The following is an 18,354-nucleotide window of genomic DNA, read 5'->3' as shown; positions in this document are numbered from 1 at the left end:
TTCTCTCTTTCTTTCTCTCTCTGTTTATCTCTTTTTCTCTTTCTTTCTCTCTCTCTTCCTTTCTTCCTTTTTTTCTGACAGAGTCTTGCTCTGTCAAGCAGGCTGGAGTGCAGTGACGTGATCTCAGCTCACTGCAAACTCCACCTACTGGGTTCAAGAGATTCTCCTGCCTCAGCCTCCCAAGTTGCTGCAACTATAGGCATATCCCAGTGTCCCACCATGCCTGGCTAATTTTCTGCATTTTTAGCAGAGATGGGGTTTCACCCTATTAGCCAGGATGGTCTTGAACTCCTGACCTCATGATCTGCCCGCCTTGGCCTCCCAAAGTGCTGGGATCACAGGCCTGAGCCACTGCGCCTAGCCTTCACTTTATCTTTCTAAAGCAGAAAAGTTTTTCATTTGGCTCCTGCCAGCCAAAAGCAAAGGGGTGCCAGTATGTTTAGTTTATTTATGAAGCCATGTGCTCTTGACTACTCTCATCTAGATACTGCTGAATAGATAAACAGGTTTGTTCACTATGAGATACTTCTGGCAAAGACAGGTCAGTCTTCCTGTGGCATCTGCTACCAGAGGCAACCCCAAGTAGATTTGTGGAGTGAGCAGGGTTTGACTTGATCATTTCATATTCCTCTTCTGTACACCTTTTTTCCCCATTTTAATATCCCTCCTTCCCCTAGTTTAATTCATTTAAGCCATCACTTATAGTGCTTAACTCAACACAGTATCATTTGCCAGGCACTGTGCTTGGTTGCTCTGCCCTAGCCCCATAATATTTGTGACCTCCACTAGTACTTGAAAATTGGACTTGGTTCTTGTTATTCCCTAGCCTGAGCCTATGTGAAAATCATCTCAGACTGAGAGGAGTGATAGGGTTCCATCATTATCTCAATGTTGGACAATTTAATTTTTAAACGGATGCCTCAGAATGTCATACATGGATAGAGATGTATGTATGTCTATCTGTCTGTCTATCTACCTATCTATCTAATCTAATCTGTATCTCCTCAGCTTTGTTTGGCTGACTTGAGGGAGAATAGCTGTAGTGATCTATGAGTTCTCTACTGCTTCATTGATGGAGTATATTCGAGGCTTGAGATGGCTCAACAATACTGTTGAGGAAAGGTAGCTGTCCAAATACAACCTGAATGGTATTATTTTAGAAAAAAAAATGAAGCATTTGAGAAGTGCGTGCTTTTTCCTTTCATCACTGCTACTGTTACAATTTTTTTAAAGCAGAATGATTCTAATTTTTCCAAAAAGTCTCCATTTTTACAATAGCTGGCAGAGCCCACACAAGATGATGGAAGAGCACCCAGCTGGATATCCTGAGATCTGGCTCCTGGCCTCCCTTGGTGTGATCACCTGAAGTATCTTGCTCTCTGGGAGAAGAATTGTAGTGTACATTGCAGTGGAAAGGTCATGGAACGAAGATCAGGAGTCTAGGCTGCCTTTTGCTAGTAGCTAAGTGTGTGCCTCACGGAAAGTGACTTACCCTTCTTAAGTCTGAGTGTCTTTAACTGTTCAGCAAAATAATTGGTCTCATGTAAAGTATGAAAATGTTCTGATATCAAATGCGCATTATAAAGGCTCTTGGTGGCTACTACACATGCTCAGCTTTGACAGTTTAAGTGCTTTCTGGGGATAATCCAATGGGTCAGCAAATGGATTGATTGTGGTCTGCTGTGTTGGCCAGAATAACAGGTTCACATTACCAAAGGGAACCCTATGTGAGTCTAAATGCATGGCCTGGCCTGATTGGTCATGGGTCAACTTCTGCAAAACCTATGCTTCCCGATCTCAGTGATACAGTTCTGCACTGAATTTTTTTTTCTGTCTTGTCAATTTGGCTCACTGTCGGCATAGAAGAAACTGCTTGCACCTTCCTGAAAGTCATTTCCAGGGTAATCTGGCTCTGCTGCTCAGACATATCCCATTCCATCTGTTCTTCCCTGAAACAGAGGGCTGGCTACCCAGCTTCACATCCAGGCAATGAAACAGAGCAAGCAGAACTGATGCAACATTCAAGCTGTAGGTTTCCTAAGTGATTCAGCATGCTACACTGAATCTCAGTAGGCTCAAAATGTACCGAAAATCAGAAAAAGGTGGAATTAGACATTCCGTTTTAGCTTTGACCTAATCCACAACTCCAACATGTTCTGACCAAGATATAGAGGATTCTACCCCGCCCCCCCCCCCGGAGTGACTGGCTTGCATATTCTTCCTCTGACTTGGCCTTGCTACCTAAAGGGTAAATGGATAAAATCAAAGACCTCAAGGACCGCTTCTCAGGAGCCTTTAATGATATCCCCATATGACCTATTTCCCACCCCAACACTGACATCAGCTAGGGATTGTAGCACTTAAATGCCACGTTGTCATCCTCTGTCATCCCTACTAAGACTGTGAGCTGCTTGAGGGCACCTACAGTATTTTATATTTATCTATATGGCCCCAGAGTCCAGTGATATGGCACAAAGTAGATGCTTAATATATTTTAGTTCCGGCTACTATTACTATTGGTGCCCAAAAAAGAATTTTTACCAAAATTGTTCATTTGGAGACCTTAAGTGGGCATATCATTATCCTCTTGGAGCCTCAATTCCTCGTGTGTATAAAAGAAATAATAGTGCCCGTTTCATGAGCTTTTCATAGGCGAGGATTATGAGAAAAAATGTACCAAGTGCTTGGGACGCAGGTTGGTTTACAACACTCAGTCAACACAAATTCTTTATTTTTAGCCACGATGCATATTTCAGGCAGCTTGATTTTTGCATTTTTGTTTTCTTCAAATAAAAAAAGGAGACTGAATTTCTTTTCAGAGAAGAAAAGAACCCTCCTTCTATCTCCCAGCCTGTGTCTGGCATCAAAACAACATAGGAACATTCTTAAAAACTGCTCTATATCCTATTGTTATTAGGTCGAATAACAGCAGAACATGGCATCCTCTGTGCTGGCTGTTGTGAAAATGCACCAGGGGGAAGAGCCTTGGGGTGGAGACATCTACCTATCCCCCACCTCACCATCACACACACCAAAGCTAAGGAAATGCATAGACAGTGCAGCAGGAACTGGAAATCGCAAATCTCTCTGAACTAGAACACAGTACCTAAACATCCATAGGCACTGTTCTATGTAGTGTGAAAAATGCTCCTCATAGTTTCACCATATGCACAGAAGACTAGTACTGCTCCTGTTGACAATGATATCAAAGAAGGAGAAAATGTGCAGTGATGGATAAAAGAAAAATCTCCTGAAAACTGCTAGGACAGGACTAAGATGAGGAGCACAGCGAAAGAAACCCTGGCACACATATCTAGAAAGAGGATGTCGGTGAACTTGTAATTTTTCACTAATAACCAACAAAAACAATGAAGAATTCAGAACTAGCTCAGTCTATGAGTCACTATACATGACAAATAAAAGACACCTAGCTCAAAATGTGCAAAGAGGAAGACCCTTCACCATGGCAGAAGCGTGGGATGCATCCAAGTATGGCAAGTGAGATATAGATCATTTTTATCTACTTAAGAATGTATTTATTCAGGCCTCCCACTGTTGAAAACCTGGGTATGGTATTAGGTATGCATTCTCTATGTCATCTCAACTCAGAGTCTACCAATTGCTTCTTTTGTAGCTCACACAGAGATTCTTCACTCAAAAAGTAAAAGAGTGAACTCCTGCAAAGCCAAAAGAAACAAGACAAGGCCCCTTTGGAAAGGCAACAGCAAATCACAAACACCCATAATTATACATCAGGGTCTAATAAATGGAGACTGTGCCCTGAAGCTCTCAGTATGACAGGTAGGTACAAGGTACCCAGGTAGGGTCTGCCATTGCTGCAAGCATGGAGTTAAAAGAACTTCTCCAATGCCGTCCTGTTAACTGACAGTACATGTTAACAATGAATCGGGACTAATTTTAAAACATTCAGCTGCTTGGGAATGTGTGCATCAATTCCCTTCCTTCATAATTTATATAGCATTTTGATTGTGGTGCTCAGCAATAAATAACTGAAATAAGTTGTAACTGCTTGGAGATTTAGTTTTATGTCTTTAACACTGTTTTTTTATATTCTGCAAGATAGCCTGCATTCAACTTTATATGCAAACCTGAAATGGTATTCAGAGGAAAAGAAGGGAAAAAAGGCAGCCAATAGATCTTTCACTTTGGGAATCGAATATAAGATCATATTCAAAGTGCAGCATTTACGGTCCAATGCTGAATACATAAAGTACATGACCATTACAAATTCACCCTTCATTGCAAAGCCGTGCTCTTGTACTGACATATCTTATTGCTAGATTAGAGCTTTTAGCATGATGAAGGCATCCTTCATCTTTTCCCAGATGCAGGCTGCATGCTGTTTCTGGGCTGTGTTTCTGCCTGTCACAATGCTCAACACCGTGGAAAGGGAGCTTACAGAGAACTCGAGTCATTCACCACAGCGCTGAAGCAACTTCCAAGGGGAAGTGTCTAATTGGAGATATGTCATCTGTGCAGGATCACACTGCCTGAGCTTACCACACTTTGTTGAAGCCAAAGGGAGATATTGGCCCATGCTGTCTTCTGGAATAAGCCCAAAAAGGTCAATCTAATATTGCAAATATTCAGCCCATCCAAGTTTTGATAATACCAAAAAGAGAGCTTCACATAGGACCTGGTGCATGTTAGTTATTAGGAAAAGAATATACATATCATATAAATCAGTGATATGGTTAAAACAGAAATGTACTTGAACCAGGAAATTTATGGAAAAGCTTACCAGAGTCTTCTAACTCAAGCCTAAACCTCAGTGTATGGATCAAGACAGATTTTCATGGACTTTGTAAGTCATAAATCAGTGCTGCTGCTGCTTTCTTTAATTTTTGAAACTAGTAGTCCACCTCTTACACTGCCCGTATGGATTTATGTCCTTGCCCTTCACAGTCAGCCCTAAACTATCTTTCCAGAGTCATCACCTGACTTTTCCATCCCTCTCCTCCCTCTTCCCTAGTTCTTCATGCACCCAATATTACTGACACATGCCTTGCGCATTTCAGTTCCCCAGTGACGAGCCCAGTGTGAGACACATAGAAGACACTCCACAAATCTTTGTTGAATGAATATGAATGGATGACAAAAGGAGGACAGCACTTGACTTTTTGACAGCTATGTTAGAGATACAGGAGCACTTTTTCACTTACTTTCCACTCTTAGATGTGTTCCGGGCCTTTGTGGATGATGGAGAGTTGGCGACTGCGTTAGTGTTTGGAGAACCCCGTTTATCCTTACTATACCCACAGAAAGAATAGAAAACACATACACAACAAGGACCACAGAGACAAAACGCAATTAGTCACTTCATTTAAAGACTTTCAAGGCCAGCCTGCACATCGCTCTCCTCTCTCAATCTCTCTCTTTCTCTCTCTTTCCTGTCAAAATAAAATATGATCTTGTCCAGTTGTGCCCTTTAAAGGTATTGAGTGGGAACCACTGGTCAAGTTCAAAGAAAGCTACCCTTTTGGCATTAAAAACTTGAGCTCATGGATTCCATTAATGATAGCACCACAGCTCAGGTCCCAAAGGAGCCTCTAGCTTAAAAAAAGTATAAAAATAACAAGTCTTTAAAATATAATGCTTTCTTTCCAGGCACTGAATTCTCTTCATTACACGTTCAGTTCTGAAGCTGCTGACTTTCAGTGAAGTGTGTGGATGCCAAATGACTTCTAAAAGTCTTTGGGAGATACTATCGGATGAATTAATAATTTTCACTCATAATGTTACATGGAAAGTCCGTGAATTCAGATATTCTTTCAGAAGAAGCACCACCTCCTTCATGAGTAATTGAATTTAAATCTCCACCTTCAATAACTCCACAGCTTATGTCAAACCTTGGAAACAATTACGAAATAAATCACAAGGAAGGTCTGCTTAATCTCATCAGGTTAATAAACGCAGACGAATTAATCACCTAAAGGTAAACAAAAAGGAATAATTGATTGGAGTCTTCTTGATTATTCTATTTCCTTTATCAAACTATTTTACCATTATCTTCAGTTCAGCTGCTCTGCCTCAAAATTATTCCTTTACTTCATCTTCAGATTTCCATGGAAACCAATTCAAAGCCTTTCTCTCCACCTGACAATGTGTGGAACTATTTATCCTGATTTCATCAGGAAGATTTTTTTTTGTTAGTAAGTTCTACGTCAGCATAACCTTTTATAAAAAGTGAAGGTAAAAAAGAAAAATATGTATCTTGGCTTTTTTGTGGCAAAGAATATTGTCTCAGAAAATGTCAAATAGCTTTTCAGATATTTATGAACCTTTTAAGTACCTCCAAAATAGGTGTCTGCAAGTAGCTGTATTTATATGTGGGGCGGGCTGGGAGTCACAAAATATACTTCTGCCATGCACCCATCAGCTTCAAATGACTTCATGGATGTAATTGGAACAAGAGATAATCATGGGTTCCTGGTGATTGCAAAAGTAATAAAGATGTGTGTGGGCATGGGAAAAGGCTGATCAGGAAAAGTTGGAGAGACAGCAACTGTCCAAGCACTTAAAAGTTAGCATCTAGGCTGGGCACAGTGGCTCACACCTGTAATCCCAGAACTTTGCAAGGCTGAGACAGGCAGATCACAAGGTCAGGAGTTTGAGACCAGCCTGGCCAACATAGTGAAACCCTGTCTCTAGTAAAAATGCAAAAAGATTAGCCAGGCATGGTGATGGGCACCTGTAATCCCAGCTACTTGGGAGGCTGAGGCAGGAGAATGGCTTGAATCCAGGAGGTGGAGGTTGTAGTGAGCTGAGATTGTGCCATTGCACTCCAGCCTGGGTAACAAGCTCGAAACTCCGTCCCAAAAAAAAAAAGAGTCAGTGTCTAAGGGGTACGAATAGCAGCTTTTGGAAGTGGGAGATACCCATGTGAGCTCTGGCTCTGCTGCTAGTGTGGTGGCTCTGACACACATTCTATCTCAGAGGAGGGGCAGAAGCCCACTGGAATGAAGTGCTGGGATTCCTGCACAGTGCAGTTACATTACCCTGTACCACTCACAGATTCACCAGAATGTGGCCACATTCTGAGTGGGGACTGAAGAACTCACTTGGTGCTACCTCTATCCATCCATGATGATTTCCTGGCAACGGATTCCCTTAGCGGCCTGAGACCAGGCACCATCCTGGGTATCCTCCTCACAAATTCAAAATTGTCTCTTCCAGAAGTTTGGCATAGCCTGATGCAAAGAACACAATATGCTAATATGCTCTGTGTCACAAAAGTAGGTGTCAACTTCCTCACTCTTGGGCCCTGGTCACTGGCCACTGAGCCTTCCTCCTCCTAGCCCCTCACTCAAGCAGTAGGCAGTGGGAAACTTGGCTGGAAGCATTCAGAAACAAGGGATATTTTTGACGTGTCTCATGCACACCACAGGGCTCAGAGTAGGCGATCATTTAAGTCATCACTAAGTCACTAAATGCTGAGTCACTAAGCTCATTCATTCCCCCCCACCTTCCACCTTTTCTTGATAAAAAACATCCATCCCTACTGCTAAATGTCTGCGCCTTGGGCACTAGGGTCCTCTATAATCTACATTATAATTGACCCTGTTTAAGCTCTCAATGCAGGACACAGTAGCACATCAGGGAAAGCTATCACCTGGCAGTGGCAGCCTCATTATTGTCAACTGCTACTCTAGCAGGAAGGTGGTCCTAGAGCAGTAATCCTTTAAAAGATATGAATAAGGACCCCTCTGACCTACTGCCAAATCCCAGAAGTGCAGATCTTGGGGAAACAAAAACAAAAACATTGCCAGCAATAAATCACACAGTGAAGACATGGCACCAAGACTGGGGGTAAAATTAATCAACTCACTGGAAATGTTTGTTCTATGCAAATAACAAGATCCATTAACAGTGAAGAAATGTATCTGAAAGGGGGATCAAGAAGAACTTGTGGCTGGCTTGGCTCCTAGGAGCTCAATTTTGTAGATGTACTAATGACTGTGGTATAGAAAAGTTTGCTTAACATTAACAAAAAATGTTCTCATTCCTCCCCCAAAATCCAGGTCAGGTAGATAAGCCTGGGCAAGATGCTATAATTCTGAAACCTTGAGATAGAAGGAGATCTAAAGCGGTGATATCAAGGACGCTGCATTTTCCATAAGGGTTCCATGAGAAAGAGAAAATACTGCAGCTACAGACTATCTGGGAGTCTCAAAGATCTTTGGGGCAAAGACCTAAAGATTAAGATTCTGCCAAGAATTTTGGTCACTGAAACATCCAGCAATACCAAGGATTTACCGGAATAAACCCAACCTGTTTCAAAGACATATAGATATAATTTGAGATATATGAAATTGGTGTGTGTGTGGGGGGGGTGCTCCTTGAATTAGAGTTCCTAACTTACATATTTGAAACAGATCTACCCCAGTAGTTATTCTTTTGATTTGTCCATCTCTAGACTACTTGTCAGCCCTCCTCACTTTCATCTCATCTTTGAATTGTAATCTCAAAGGCTATGTTTTGTAATTCCCAAGGGTGTGGATCCAGGCTTCCTCCACCTCACCTGACTAGCTATCCTTTTCTATGGATACGCTGCTTTCCTCTCTCTAGTGCCTCACAACCAAGCTTCATTTAAGGCCTATGAAAACAATTCCAGGTGAGTTTCTGTTGGGAAAAGTTAATGAGTACCAGCTCTCCTTCTATCTGTCTGGTTGGCTGTCCATCTCCATCTATGAAGAAAACCCTTTCCCACATGCTCCATAAATGTCTCCAACATTACTAAAGTAAAGAAACAATCTTGCAGTATTATGCACATTGTATTCAGGTGGGAAAACGGCCACTAACCCAACTCTTTAGCATTTTCAAAGTGTTTCTGATTGAATGATTTGATGCTGAAGTGGTATGCAGTGTACTTAAACCAAAATGGCAATTAGACCCACTCTAATCTGAATTTTGCCATTTGGTCAAAGGTACTTGTGGGAGAAGAACCCCACGGTTTAAACACACCTGACTGACTTTCTTGATGGGCGGCATACAGAAACTTCTGCATCTCCTTTGTAAGCTCTTTTTGGAATTAAATCATCTCAGATCCATGAAAAATAGTTGTGCTGATGCAACTACAATAATACTGAAATTTTAAAAATTAATTTTCTGGTCCCAGGAAATTGAAATTGTATTTCCAAAGAACAGGTTGGGCTATGATACTTACTGTCTATATATCTTTTACTAGGCACTTAGTATGTGGTGCTCTTAGTGTTGCTTTTATTTTATTTTATTTTATTTTATTTTTGAGACGGAGTTTCACTCTTGTTACCCAGGCTAGAGTGCAATGGCGCGATCTCGGCTCACCGCAACCTCCGCCTTCTGGGTTCAGGCAATTCTCCTGCCTCAGCCTCCTGAGTAGCTGGGATTACAGGCACGCACCACCATGCCCAGCTAATTTTTTGTATTTTTAGTAGAGACGGGGTTTCACCATGTTGACCAGGATGGTCTCGATCTCTTGACCTCGTGATCCACCCGCCTCGGCCTCCCAAAGTGCTGGGATTACAGGCTTGAGCCACCGCGCCCGGCCGCTTATATTTTATTTATCTGTCTCTCCAACTCACTTTTAACTGGGCACTCAAAAAATATTTGTTGAGCAAATAAATGAAAAGGACACATTAGAGCTCAATGGAAATAAGCGTCTTGATTCAGTATTAATGTCTTGTACCAGTTTGAGAGAAGAAAGTGGTGACACATGTCACATATCTTCCATCCCTGAAGAGGAACGGTCTGGGAGAATTGGACTCCACTCATTGAAGGTTGGTCATCATGTGCATCACAAAAAAAGGTGAGCTTAGAAAGGATTCTCAAGCAAGCTTGCTTGGATGGTTGAAGAGTGCCTCTAAAATAATAACACATCTGTTTCATTTGTATGGTTCTTAATGTTTTCCAATGTGTGTTCTTGTGAGTGATAACTGAGATGAAGCCCACTTTATTGTTGAGGGTTTGTCTCAAATCTCTCTAAGGGAAATGCTGGCTATTCTTTACTCTCTAGAGATGCCTCTAGGCTCCTGAACACTCCTGGGTTGAGAAAATGCACTTTAAACAGATAGACTCTCCCAGGGATAGAAGCTCATCTAGTCAGCCTCCCACACAGGTGCTTGAGGCCCCTCTCCAACAGACAGACAACGTCATCATCTTTTGAAAGGTTTTTCAATCATGATTGTTTCCCCATGAAAACCTGCTCTTCTGTTTTCTAAGAGGCTCGCATTTCTGAAGTATGTTTGCCCTTGTTCTGTTGTTGAGCAAGACAGCTCTTCAAATATTGATTTCCCTTAATTAAAGCTGATAATACTTCTGCATTTCTGCATTTCATTTTTTCTATCTTGTTAGGTTATGGCCTGAGTAGTTTTCTTTCTTTCTTTGTTCCAAACTTTTTCATTTCTTTTGCCCGAGGTGTCTAAATTAGAGTCCTTCCTCTTTTAAGTATCTTATGTCCATTATCTATATTTCTGTTAATCATCTGGCAAAGAAAGTTCAGTTCAGTGAGATGTCTTTTTATTTAATGTCCTCTTCTACTTTCCCTTTGCCTAGCTATGGATAATAACTGAGGATTTCAGAAGGAAGGGAAATGCTCATTTATATTGCTATGAAGCCCAGTGTAACTATGATCTCTCAGAAGCAACCTCATAAGTTCAAAGCATTTATTCAGGAATCCCATGTTCTAATCCTGGCTGCCAGCAAGGCATTTAACTTGTTGCTGTCTTAGTCTTCTTAACTACAAAGCACAGGGAATTAAACTGATCGGGTAAACCATTCACAATGAAGTTCACAGTTACTCTGGAATTGCAAAAACTCTTGGAAACGGCAGCCAGGGCGCTCACATTATCTTGCCCTCTCCCCTTCCATTAACTTTTCACTCAAGCAGCTCACCACAGGTCATCAGGGACTGCAGCAATGGGCTCATTGTTTTTTGTTGCTATTTTGCTCTCTTCACTTCTTGGTACATGTTGTTTCTGCCCAGAGAGTAATGGTCACATCACTAAATGCCTCGTTGTGACCAAGAAATAACATGAGTCAGTTTCTAAATTATATTATTTTCTCATTTAAGCTGACTAATCCCATGTGTCTTTACCAACAGTGTGGACCTAAGTTACAGACTATCAGAGGCCAATGGAACTGTATCTAACAGTTGTAAGTGGTATTATACAACTGTTGCATTCACATCTAACTCTGGGCTTCTCCATCACATCAGGGATTGAGGAGCAGAAACCATAGTTCTGGAATTGAATGGTTTGGAGTAATTGAGCTCTGAAATACAATGAGAGACTGGGCTGGAATGCCAGTTATAGGGGTGGAAAGAAAGAAACTATGCCTGACATAGCGAAAGAAAATATGACAGAACTTGGGGACTGACTATGTTTGGGGAATGAGAATAAACCCTAAATGAAGGCTGCTGAGAAGGTTTGCAAGCTGGGTGACTGAGAACAAATTTACTCTGCCAGTGAAAGAGATAGAGTAGTTGGGAGGGAGATCTGGACTAGAGAAGAAGATGACGGATTTGGTTTGGGGTTTATCGAGTTGGAGTATTGATGGACAGTGTCCAGTAGACAATTAGAGAGATGGAACTTGAGCTCAAGAAGAAAGACGGTCAGACGTACAGTCGTTGCTCCAAAGTGGTACTCAAAGCCATGGGATAAGCAGTGAGGCCTGATGGGACACTGATCCACTATAATTAAGGAGTGTTTCAAGAAGCATCCTATGCTAGAATCTGTTTACCTCCACCTCAGTCTAGGAGGATTTACAAGTGTGTTACAAAGACTTGTATGCCAGGGGTCCAGGTAAAAGAGTCTAAGCCAGGTAACTTAGTTATGTAGAGACCAATGGTAAAGTTAATGAGAGAAAGTGAAGGCCTCGTTCCTGGTGTGGCCGGTGGCTTTCTTCATCCCATGCCCATAGCCTGTTTCTCCGCATTCTCCCAGCCCAGCCAGATTGCTTACAGATGACAAGGCAAGCTGGGTGCTAAGAGTTGGGTGGCAACCATTGCCAACCCATTTCTGTGATGGAAACACCTCACAGAGCAAGCATAAGAAGGACACCCCGGCAGATGAGCAAAATTGAGCTTTCTACCTTGGCTTCGGTTGCAGTTCAGACATTTTCTCTTCACCATGGACTAACTGAATACTAGGATTTATACCTACAATAGTACCAAAATCTACTCCTATTTTTCTACATGATTCTCTTTCCTCTTGATTCTCAGTCTCTGCACCTGTCTCACCAACTGGCAACCTCAGCTACACTCTCTTAACATCCTGGGTGGTACATAATGGCCAAACTAAGTAACATCACCACAGTTAGGGGCAGAGGGCAACCTGTCTGGGTGTAAATCAAGGGCTTTGTCCTTGAAGAATCAAAGTATCCCAAGCTTCCTGAGTGGAGTTTAGCTTATTAGGCCAGTGTTGAGGGACATGTGGCCATCACCTTTCCCATACTGAGGTAAGCTTTGGTTGTTAGCCCTGGCTCTGCAACCTTTTACTAACTGAATCCTTTAATGTCTCTGGGTCTCAGTTTCCTATTCTGCTAGTCCTACTTCTTAAGGCCATTACCTAGTTTTGAAAATTATACAATGTTAACTAATTTATCCGCTGAGAAAATATTGAATGTGTGTTTATGCCCTTTAATGTGTGTTTACTATGTAGCCTTGGGGATACAATTACGAGTGTGACAAGGTTCCTGCTGGCAGGTGGCCCCAAGGCTAGTGGAGAAGGCAAGCATGTGAACAGCTACATAACAATACATTTTACCAAGTAGAATAAACAAGTGTGAAAACATGCTAGGGAAATAAAACAGGAAACAACTGCCTATGCTTAGGGAAGTTGTGGAGAGCAAAGGTAAATATGAGTTTCCATTATGAAAAGTAGGATTTTTGGTTTTTGTTAAAGAATTGTAAATCAGAAAAAAAAACTGGGTTATGAGAATTTTCAAAAAAATAGAATGAAATTATGCTTATCCTTAGTTTGAAATGTTTTCTCTCAACAGTGGCTCATAGACTTAATCATACATCAGAAAACTTAGAGTATGTTCTAAATGCAGATGGCAGGGCGCCACCCCCAGTGTTTCTGATTCAGGAGGTCTAGGATGGGACCTGAGAATTTACAATTCTATCAGGTTCCCAGATGATGGTAATGTTTCCACTTCGAGAACTGCCTCACAAGAAGCATGAGACAACCACAGTTAGTAGGAATTGAAAGAACAATATCCATTGTCCCCTGCATTCCAGACAACAAAATTCGAATCTGCTGGATAAACTGCTTCAGTGTAGGGCTTCTGAGGAGGACAGATGAGAATGCAAAGGGCTGCTGACATCCATCTCTGCAGAAGCTCCTCTTTTCTGGGGAAGTGGCGATTACTGCAAACACCACAGAGTGGAGCTCCAGAGCAGGTGAGATAAAGATTGGATCTGACAGCATTAATTAAGCCCGAAGTTCTATTTACTGAAAATGATCCCGCATAATTAAAAATTCACAACTGGAGCCTCGTTGGTGAACATTATACATTAGGGAGTCCCCAGAGGAGGACGGAAAAGTCCCAGTGAACTTTTTAGGAAAAGCCGAAGAAGCCAACTGCAATGGCAAGAATTAGCACACAGAGAACAAAGAAAAGTCAGTCAGCCCATTCATTTGGAGGTGAGATTCTGATTTTATACTACAGAATAAAACTAAGTGTCTGGGGGAAGGCTCATTTCCTTCTCCCTGGTGAATTATCACCTTGTTTAACTTTCTACTTAATATGTTCTTATGGAATTTTCAAAAATGTCCACTCTGCCTGCACATTGCATATTAACTTCTTTAAGTACAAGGGCAAATTGTATTCACATCTGTTCACAATATCTCTGATTACACTTGCCACATACAAGGTTTTCAGCACCTGCTGACTGAAAATCATACCTGGTAAATTTTGCTTCTAACATGTTTATTGAATTGAATTGACTGACCGACACATACTAGGTTAGAGGTCATGACTAAAAAGTGATAGCCTATTGCAGGAATATTTCTTAGCTCTAGTGGCAACAGACAGGAAACTCAAGTAGAGTAAACCAGTGGGATTTAGCAACTTTGGAGAATAGTGTTGCCAAACTAACTGGAAGCAGCCCTGGTGTTGTGGAAAAAGCTTGGCACTGAAATCAGGAAGTGCTGAGATCATATTATGTCTTTATATCTAGAACTTGGACAAGTTGGGTCATTGAGGCAGGGTTGGTCCTTCTTAACCAAGACTTCTGATTTTGACACTGGGGTATGGGGTACTTATTCTCTAGCTTCAGTCCATATTGTGCCCAAAGCCAAGAGCATTCAAATACTTCCCTGTTGCTGAGCTTGGTATCTTAATTACTTTCTAGGGGGCCAAATATATTCAGTACCTAAAAGTGCATTTGGGCTACATGTGGTGGCTCATCTTTGTAATCCCAGCACTTTGGGAGGCTGAGAAGATTGTTTGTGCTCAGGAGTCCAAGACCAGCTTGAACAACATAGCAAGACTCTGTCTCTACAAAAATAAAAACAAAATTAGCTGGGTATGGTGGCACATGCCTGTCATCCCAGCTACTTGAGACGCTGAGTTGGGAAAATGGCTGGAGCCTGGGAAGTCAAGGCTGCAGTGAGCTGTGATTGCACCACTGCACTCCAGGCAGGGCAACAGAGCGAGACCTTGTCTCAAAAACAAACAAAAAGTACATCTGATTCCTCATAAATCAAGTAGAAGGGTCATGCCAATAAGGTATTGAAAATGCTTTCTGGGCTAGTAAGCAGAGAAAAGTTCCCCCAAACTATGCGTTCAGGCGTCTGTTAAAAACACTGACCCTTTAAACCAAAGGATTTTGTGTTTTCCTTTTCATGTATATGTACAGGGACAGATAAAACATGAAACTATTTCAATTTTTAAACTACTCAGGTACCACACATTCAGGCATCATATCTTTGTTTGAATGCATGCTATTTCTATGTAGAATCTCCTTTGCAAATATTATGTAGCATCATTGTACTCCAGCCTGGGCAACAAGAGCAAAACTCTGTCTCACCAAAAAAAAAAAAAAAAAAAAAAAGTCTTGTGTCTTGGGTTTCCAGGCATTACATGTTGCTTTTCTCTGGTGCACTTATCTGATTAGCTGTGGTATTTCATCTGTCATCCTGTCCTTCATCCCACCAAGGAGCCTTTGTAATTACATGCAACCTGTTCTCATCAATTCCTAGCAAAGATGACCTGTAGTATGCTGAAGGAAGCATTGTGAACCAAACAAATATAGAATTATTTATTTCGGATGTATTTTTGTCTATCTGGCCTTCTTTATTGCAACAAAGGTTAATTAAAAAAAATAAACTGTTTTGGTACCTCAACTAGATGCCATAACTGTTTTAAAGGTTATGTAAATATGGTTATAACTTCCCAAAGAAACAACAAATCCACTCTTGATTACTGTCCCTGGTTTGTTTCCTTTATTATGTGGAAAATCAGAAATGGGTCTTACTGCTCTCGACTTGGCTTCAAAACTTATCTCTGATATAATCAGAATTTAAGGGCTGGGCATGGTGGCTCATGCCTATAATCCCAGCTATTTGGGAGGCCAAGGCAGAAGGATCACTTGAAGCCAGGAGTTCGAGACCAACCTGGGCAATATGGCGAGACCCTTGTCTCTACAACAAATTTAAAAATAAGAGAAGTAATTTAAGTCAGTCTTATGCCAAGATCCACTTGACGAACACTTCCAAAAGACTGCACTTCCTGAGAGTCATGATATCATTTCTGTCACCTCTTTGTAATACAGGTCGTGAGCTTTCAAACAATGGTCCTCTGGTTCTCCCCAGCCACGAAGCAATCAACTTCTTATTTAATAAATTATTAAAACCTATGCAAACCTGGTATCCACCCATTTCTCTATACTAAGCACTTTAATCATAGTGCAAGATGTCACTGTCTGAAGACACATCTTGGCTTAGAGCAGATGGAGAAGGGGAGAGATAGAAAATTCCAGTGATAAAAACACAAAAGGTAGAAATCATGCTTATTATTTAAAATATCTAATGTCTAAATGACAAAGAGCAAACTCCTTGCAGAGAATGTTCTCAGTACTGGCGGGGCAGATGCTACTATAGGAAGAGGCTGCCCTATCCCTGACTTCCCTTAATTTTGGTAAGAAAATTGCAGTCTTCACTCTGTTATTGACACTGTCAAGGAAAAGATGCCATAAATATTAAACCATATTAAACCATTTTCAGACCCCCTCTCAATGGAGGATGTATGTGTCCAGTCACCTCAGAAATATACATTTTAGAGAATGATTCTATGTGAGGTGGGCAAATAATGTAAGCTGTGAAAGGCTAGAACCTTCACTGGGGCTCAAGAATGTCAGTCAATCATCATGCCTTAGGGAAGGAGACCAGACCTTCGGATCTAAAAGGAGAGGGCCCTGAAAGTAGCAAAGACGTTTCCAGCAGCAGAAAGTAGAGTTGGCACATAAAGGAAACAAGATGGTATTTATCTCATGGAATCCCAGAATTGGAAAGAGGGGAATCCAACTAGCTGCCTCAAAGGGATATAAACAATCCTTCGTGGTTGGGGGCAAAAGAAATGGCTTTAAAAAGCTGTTCAGTGTTTCTCCTGGGATTCTTAGAATTATGGATTTTAAGACCTCATCTACTCTATACTAACAACGTTAACCTTTTCTATTTTCAGAGCAGTTTATTAGTTACCTTTGATATTCTCAGCTTTGTCTATGGCTTGTGAGAGGCCAGTTCAGTATTAACGTTTCAGAAACCCAGGAGAAAATAAAACCCCATAAGGCGAGTATGCCCCTCTTACTCTCAAAAAGTTCTGCTGTTTCTTTTTAAAAATTTCCCAGGCCCGGCATGGGGGTTCACACCTGTAATCCCAGTACTTTGGGTGGATGATGCAGGATGATCTCTTGAGCTCAGAAGTTTGAGACCAGTCTGGATAACATAGTGAGACCTTGTCTCTACAAAAAAGTTTAAATGATCCAGGCATGGTGGCACTTGCTGGAAGGTCCAGGTGCTCCAGAAGCTCAGATGGGAGGATCTCTTGAGCCAGGTAAGTCAAGGATGCAGTGAGCTATGACCACACCACTGCACTCCAGCCTGGGTGACACAGTGAGACCCCGTTTCAATCAATCAATCAAGGTAAACAATTAAAAATTTCCCTTAAGGACTCTGTCAACTCATCCTTTGTATGCCTAGGTGGGCGTTTTATTTCAATTAAGGGGTCATGTCTTTTACAGCCCACTTGCCAGGATGTCAAAACTCAGTCACACTCTGTCAAAGCACATTGCCCAACTGCCCATGGTTCTAGAGAAAAGTTGTCCGTGTCCTGTGGATGACCGCAGACTGCAACAGAACCAACTGCTTGCAGTCATGAGGCCTGACCTATCTAGCTTTAGTTTCTGGGCATAGTACAGAGTCTTTGTTTCCTGCTCACTGTCTTTTCTTTAATAGGCTGTCCCCTTCAAGAAATCAGCAGATAGAACAGAGGCAATTTTTAATTCTGTCAAGTGATGGTGACAAACTGAAAGTCAAGTAAGACACCAAGTAAAACAATCCTAGCATCCGTAATCGCTACTGGTCGGCACTCTTAGCGCTGGAAGGTTCTGGTTTAAGTGGAAATTTCCTTCTTGACAGCTTTATACAACCAGCTCCAGAGATAAGGAAAAAAAATAGATGCATGCTGCTCTTTGCCTCCCCATCCCCACTTGTTGTGATATTGGGGATATACAGAAATTATAATTCATGATTAATATAGGAAAAAAGCATCAACTCCAGTGTAAAAATAGGGGCTGTAACTAACAGAAATCCGGTTTATTTCAAAGAGCACCATGTCAGAGCAAGTAGCATGGGCCAGGAAGAACACAGGTTGGTTGGTTTGGACCATCACAGACTAGGGTCAGAGTAATTTTTTTTTATAGTTTATAACCCATCTAATACCCCAAAGTTAAGAAAGCTTGTCCTAAAGTGCACTTGTAATGTCATCCTGAGGAAGAAAAAGATCAGAAGAAATATTTTAGAAGGGGTGAGAGACTCATTCTCAAAATCTTGAAGAACAAGATTACCAAAATTGAATGCTGGGGTTAGCTTTGACTTCCCTGGCAACCAAGGCAATAAGGGAAACATGCTGGATAATAGAATTCTCAACTTGCGTTAAAAAAAAAAGGTATCATTTTGTCAGGAGAATCACACTTATTCCTGGTGCCAAAACTATGAAGCACTGATTTTACAGGAGTTATAGGAACAGTCTCCACAGGACAGTGTCATATATATTTACACACACACACACACACACACACACACACATATATGTATGTATGCATGTATATAGAAAGAGACATTTTAAAAA

At 41.4% G+C, this 18,354-nt stretch overlaps 1 protein-coding gene across 6 annotated transcripts in view; it reads right to left on the bottom strand.

Moving 5' to 3' along the window:
• HS6ST2 (heparan sulfate 6-O-sulfotransferase 2) overlaps positions 1-18,354 on the bottom strand; it is a 309,515-nt gene that overhangs the window by 38,685 nt on the left and 252,476 nt on the right. For 4 of the 6 annotated variants that reach the window (XM_017509785.2, XM_037731810.1, XM_037731813.1 and 1 more), the window contains one exon: positions 5,184-5,270. The exons of the other annotated variants lie outside the window; for them this stretch is intronic. In XM_017509785.2, coding sequence (XP_017365274.1) covers positions 5,184-5,270 — 87 coding nt within the window. The remainder of the gene's footprint in view (positions 1-5,183; positions 5,271-18,354) is intronic. 6 annotated transcript variants of the gene reach the window in all.

The sequence above is a fragment of the Cebus imitator genome, unplaced genomic scaffold (genome assembly GCF_001604975.1).
Source record: "Cebus imitator isolate Cc_AM_T3 unplaced genomic scaffold, Cebus_imitator-1.0 Scaffold421, whole genome shotgun sequence".
In the NCBI taxonomy this organism is placed as follows: domain Eukaryota; kingdom Metazoa; phylum Chordata; class Mammalia; order Primates; family Cebidae; genus Cebus; species Cebus imitator.
Note: the sequence above shows the minus strand (reverse complement) of the source record. Positions and strands in the feature narration are given on the sequence as shown.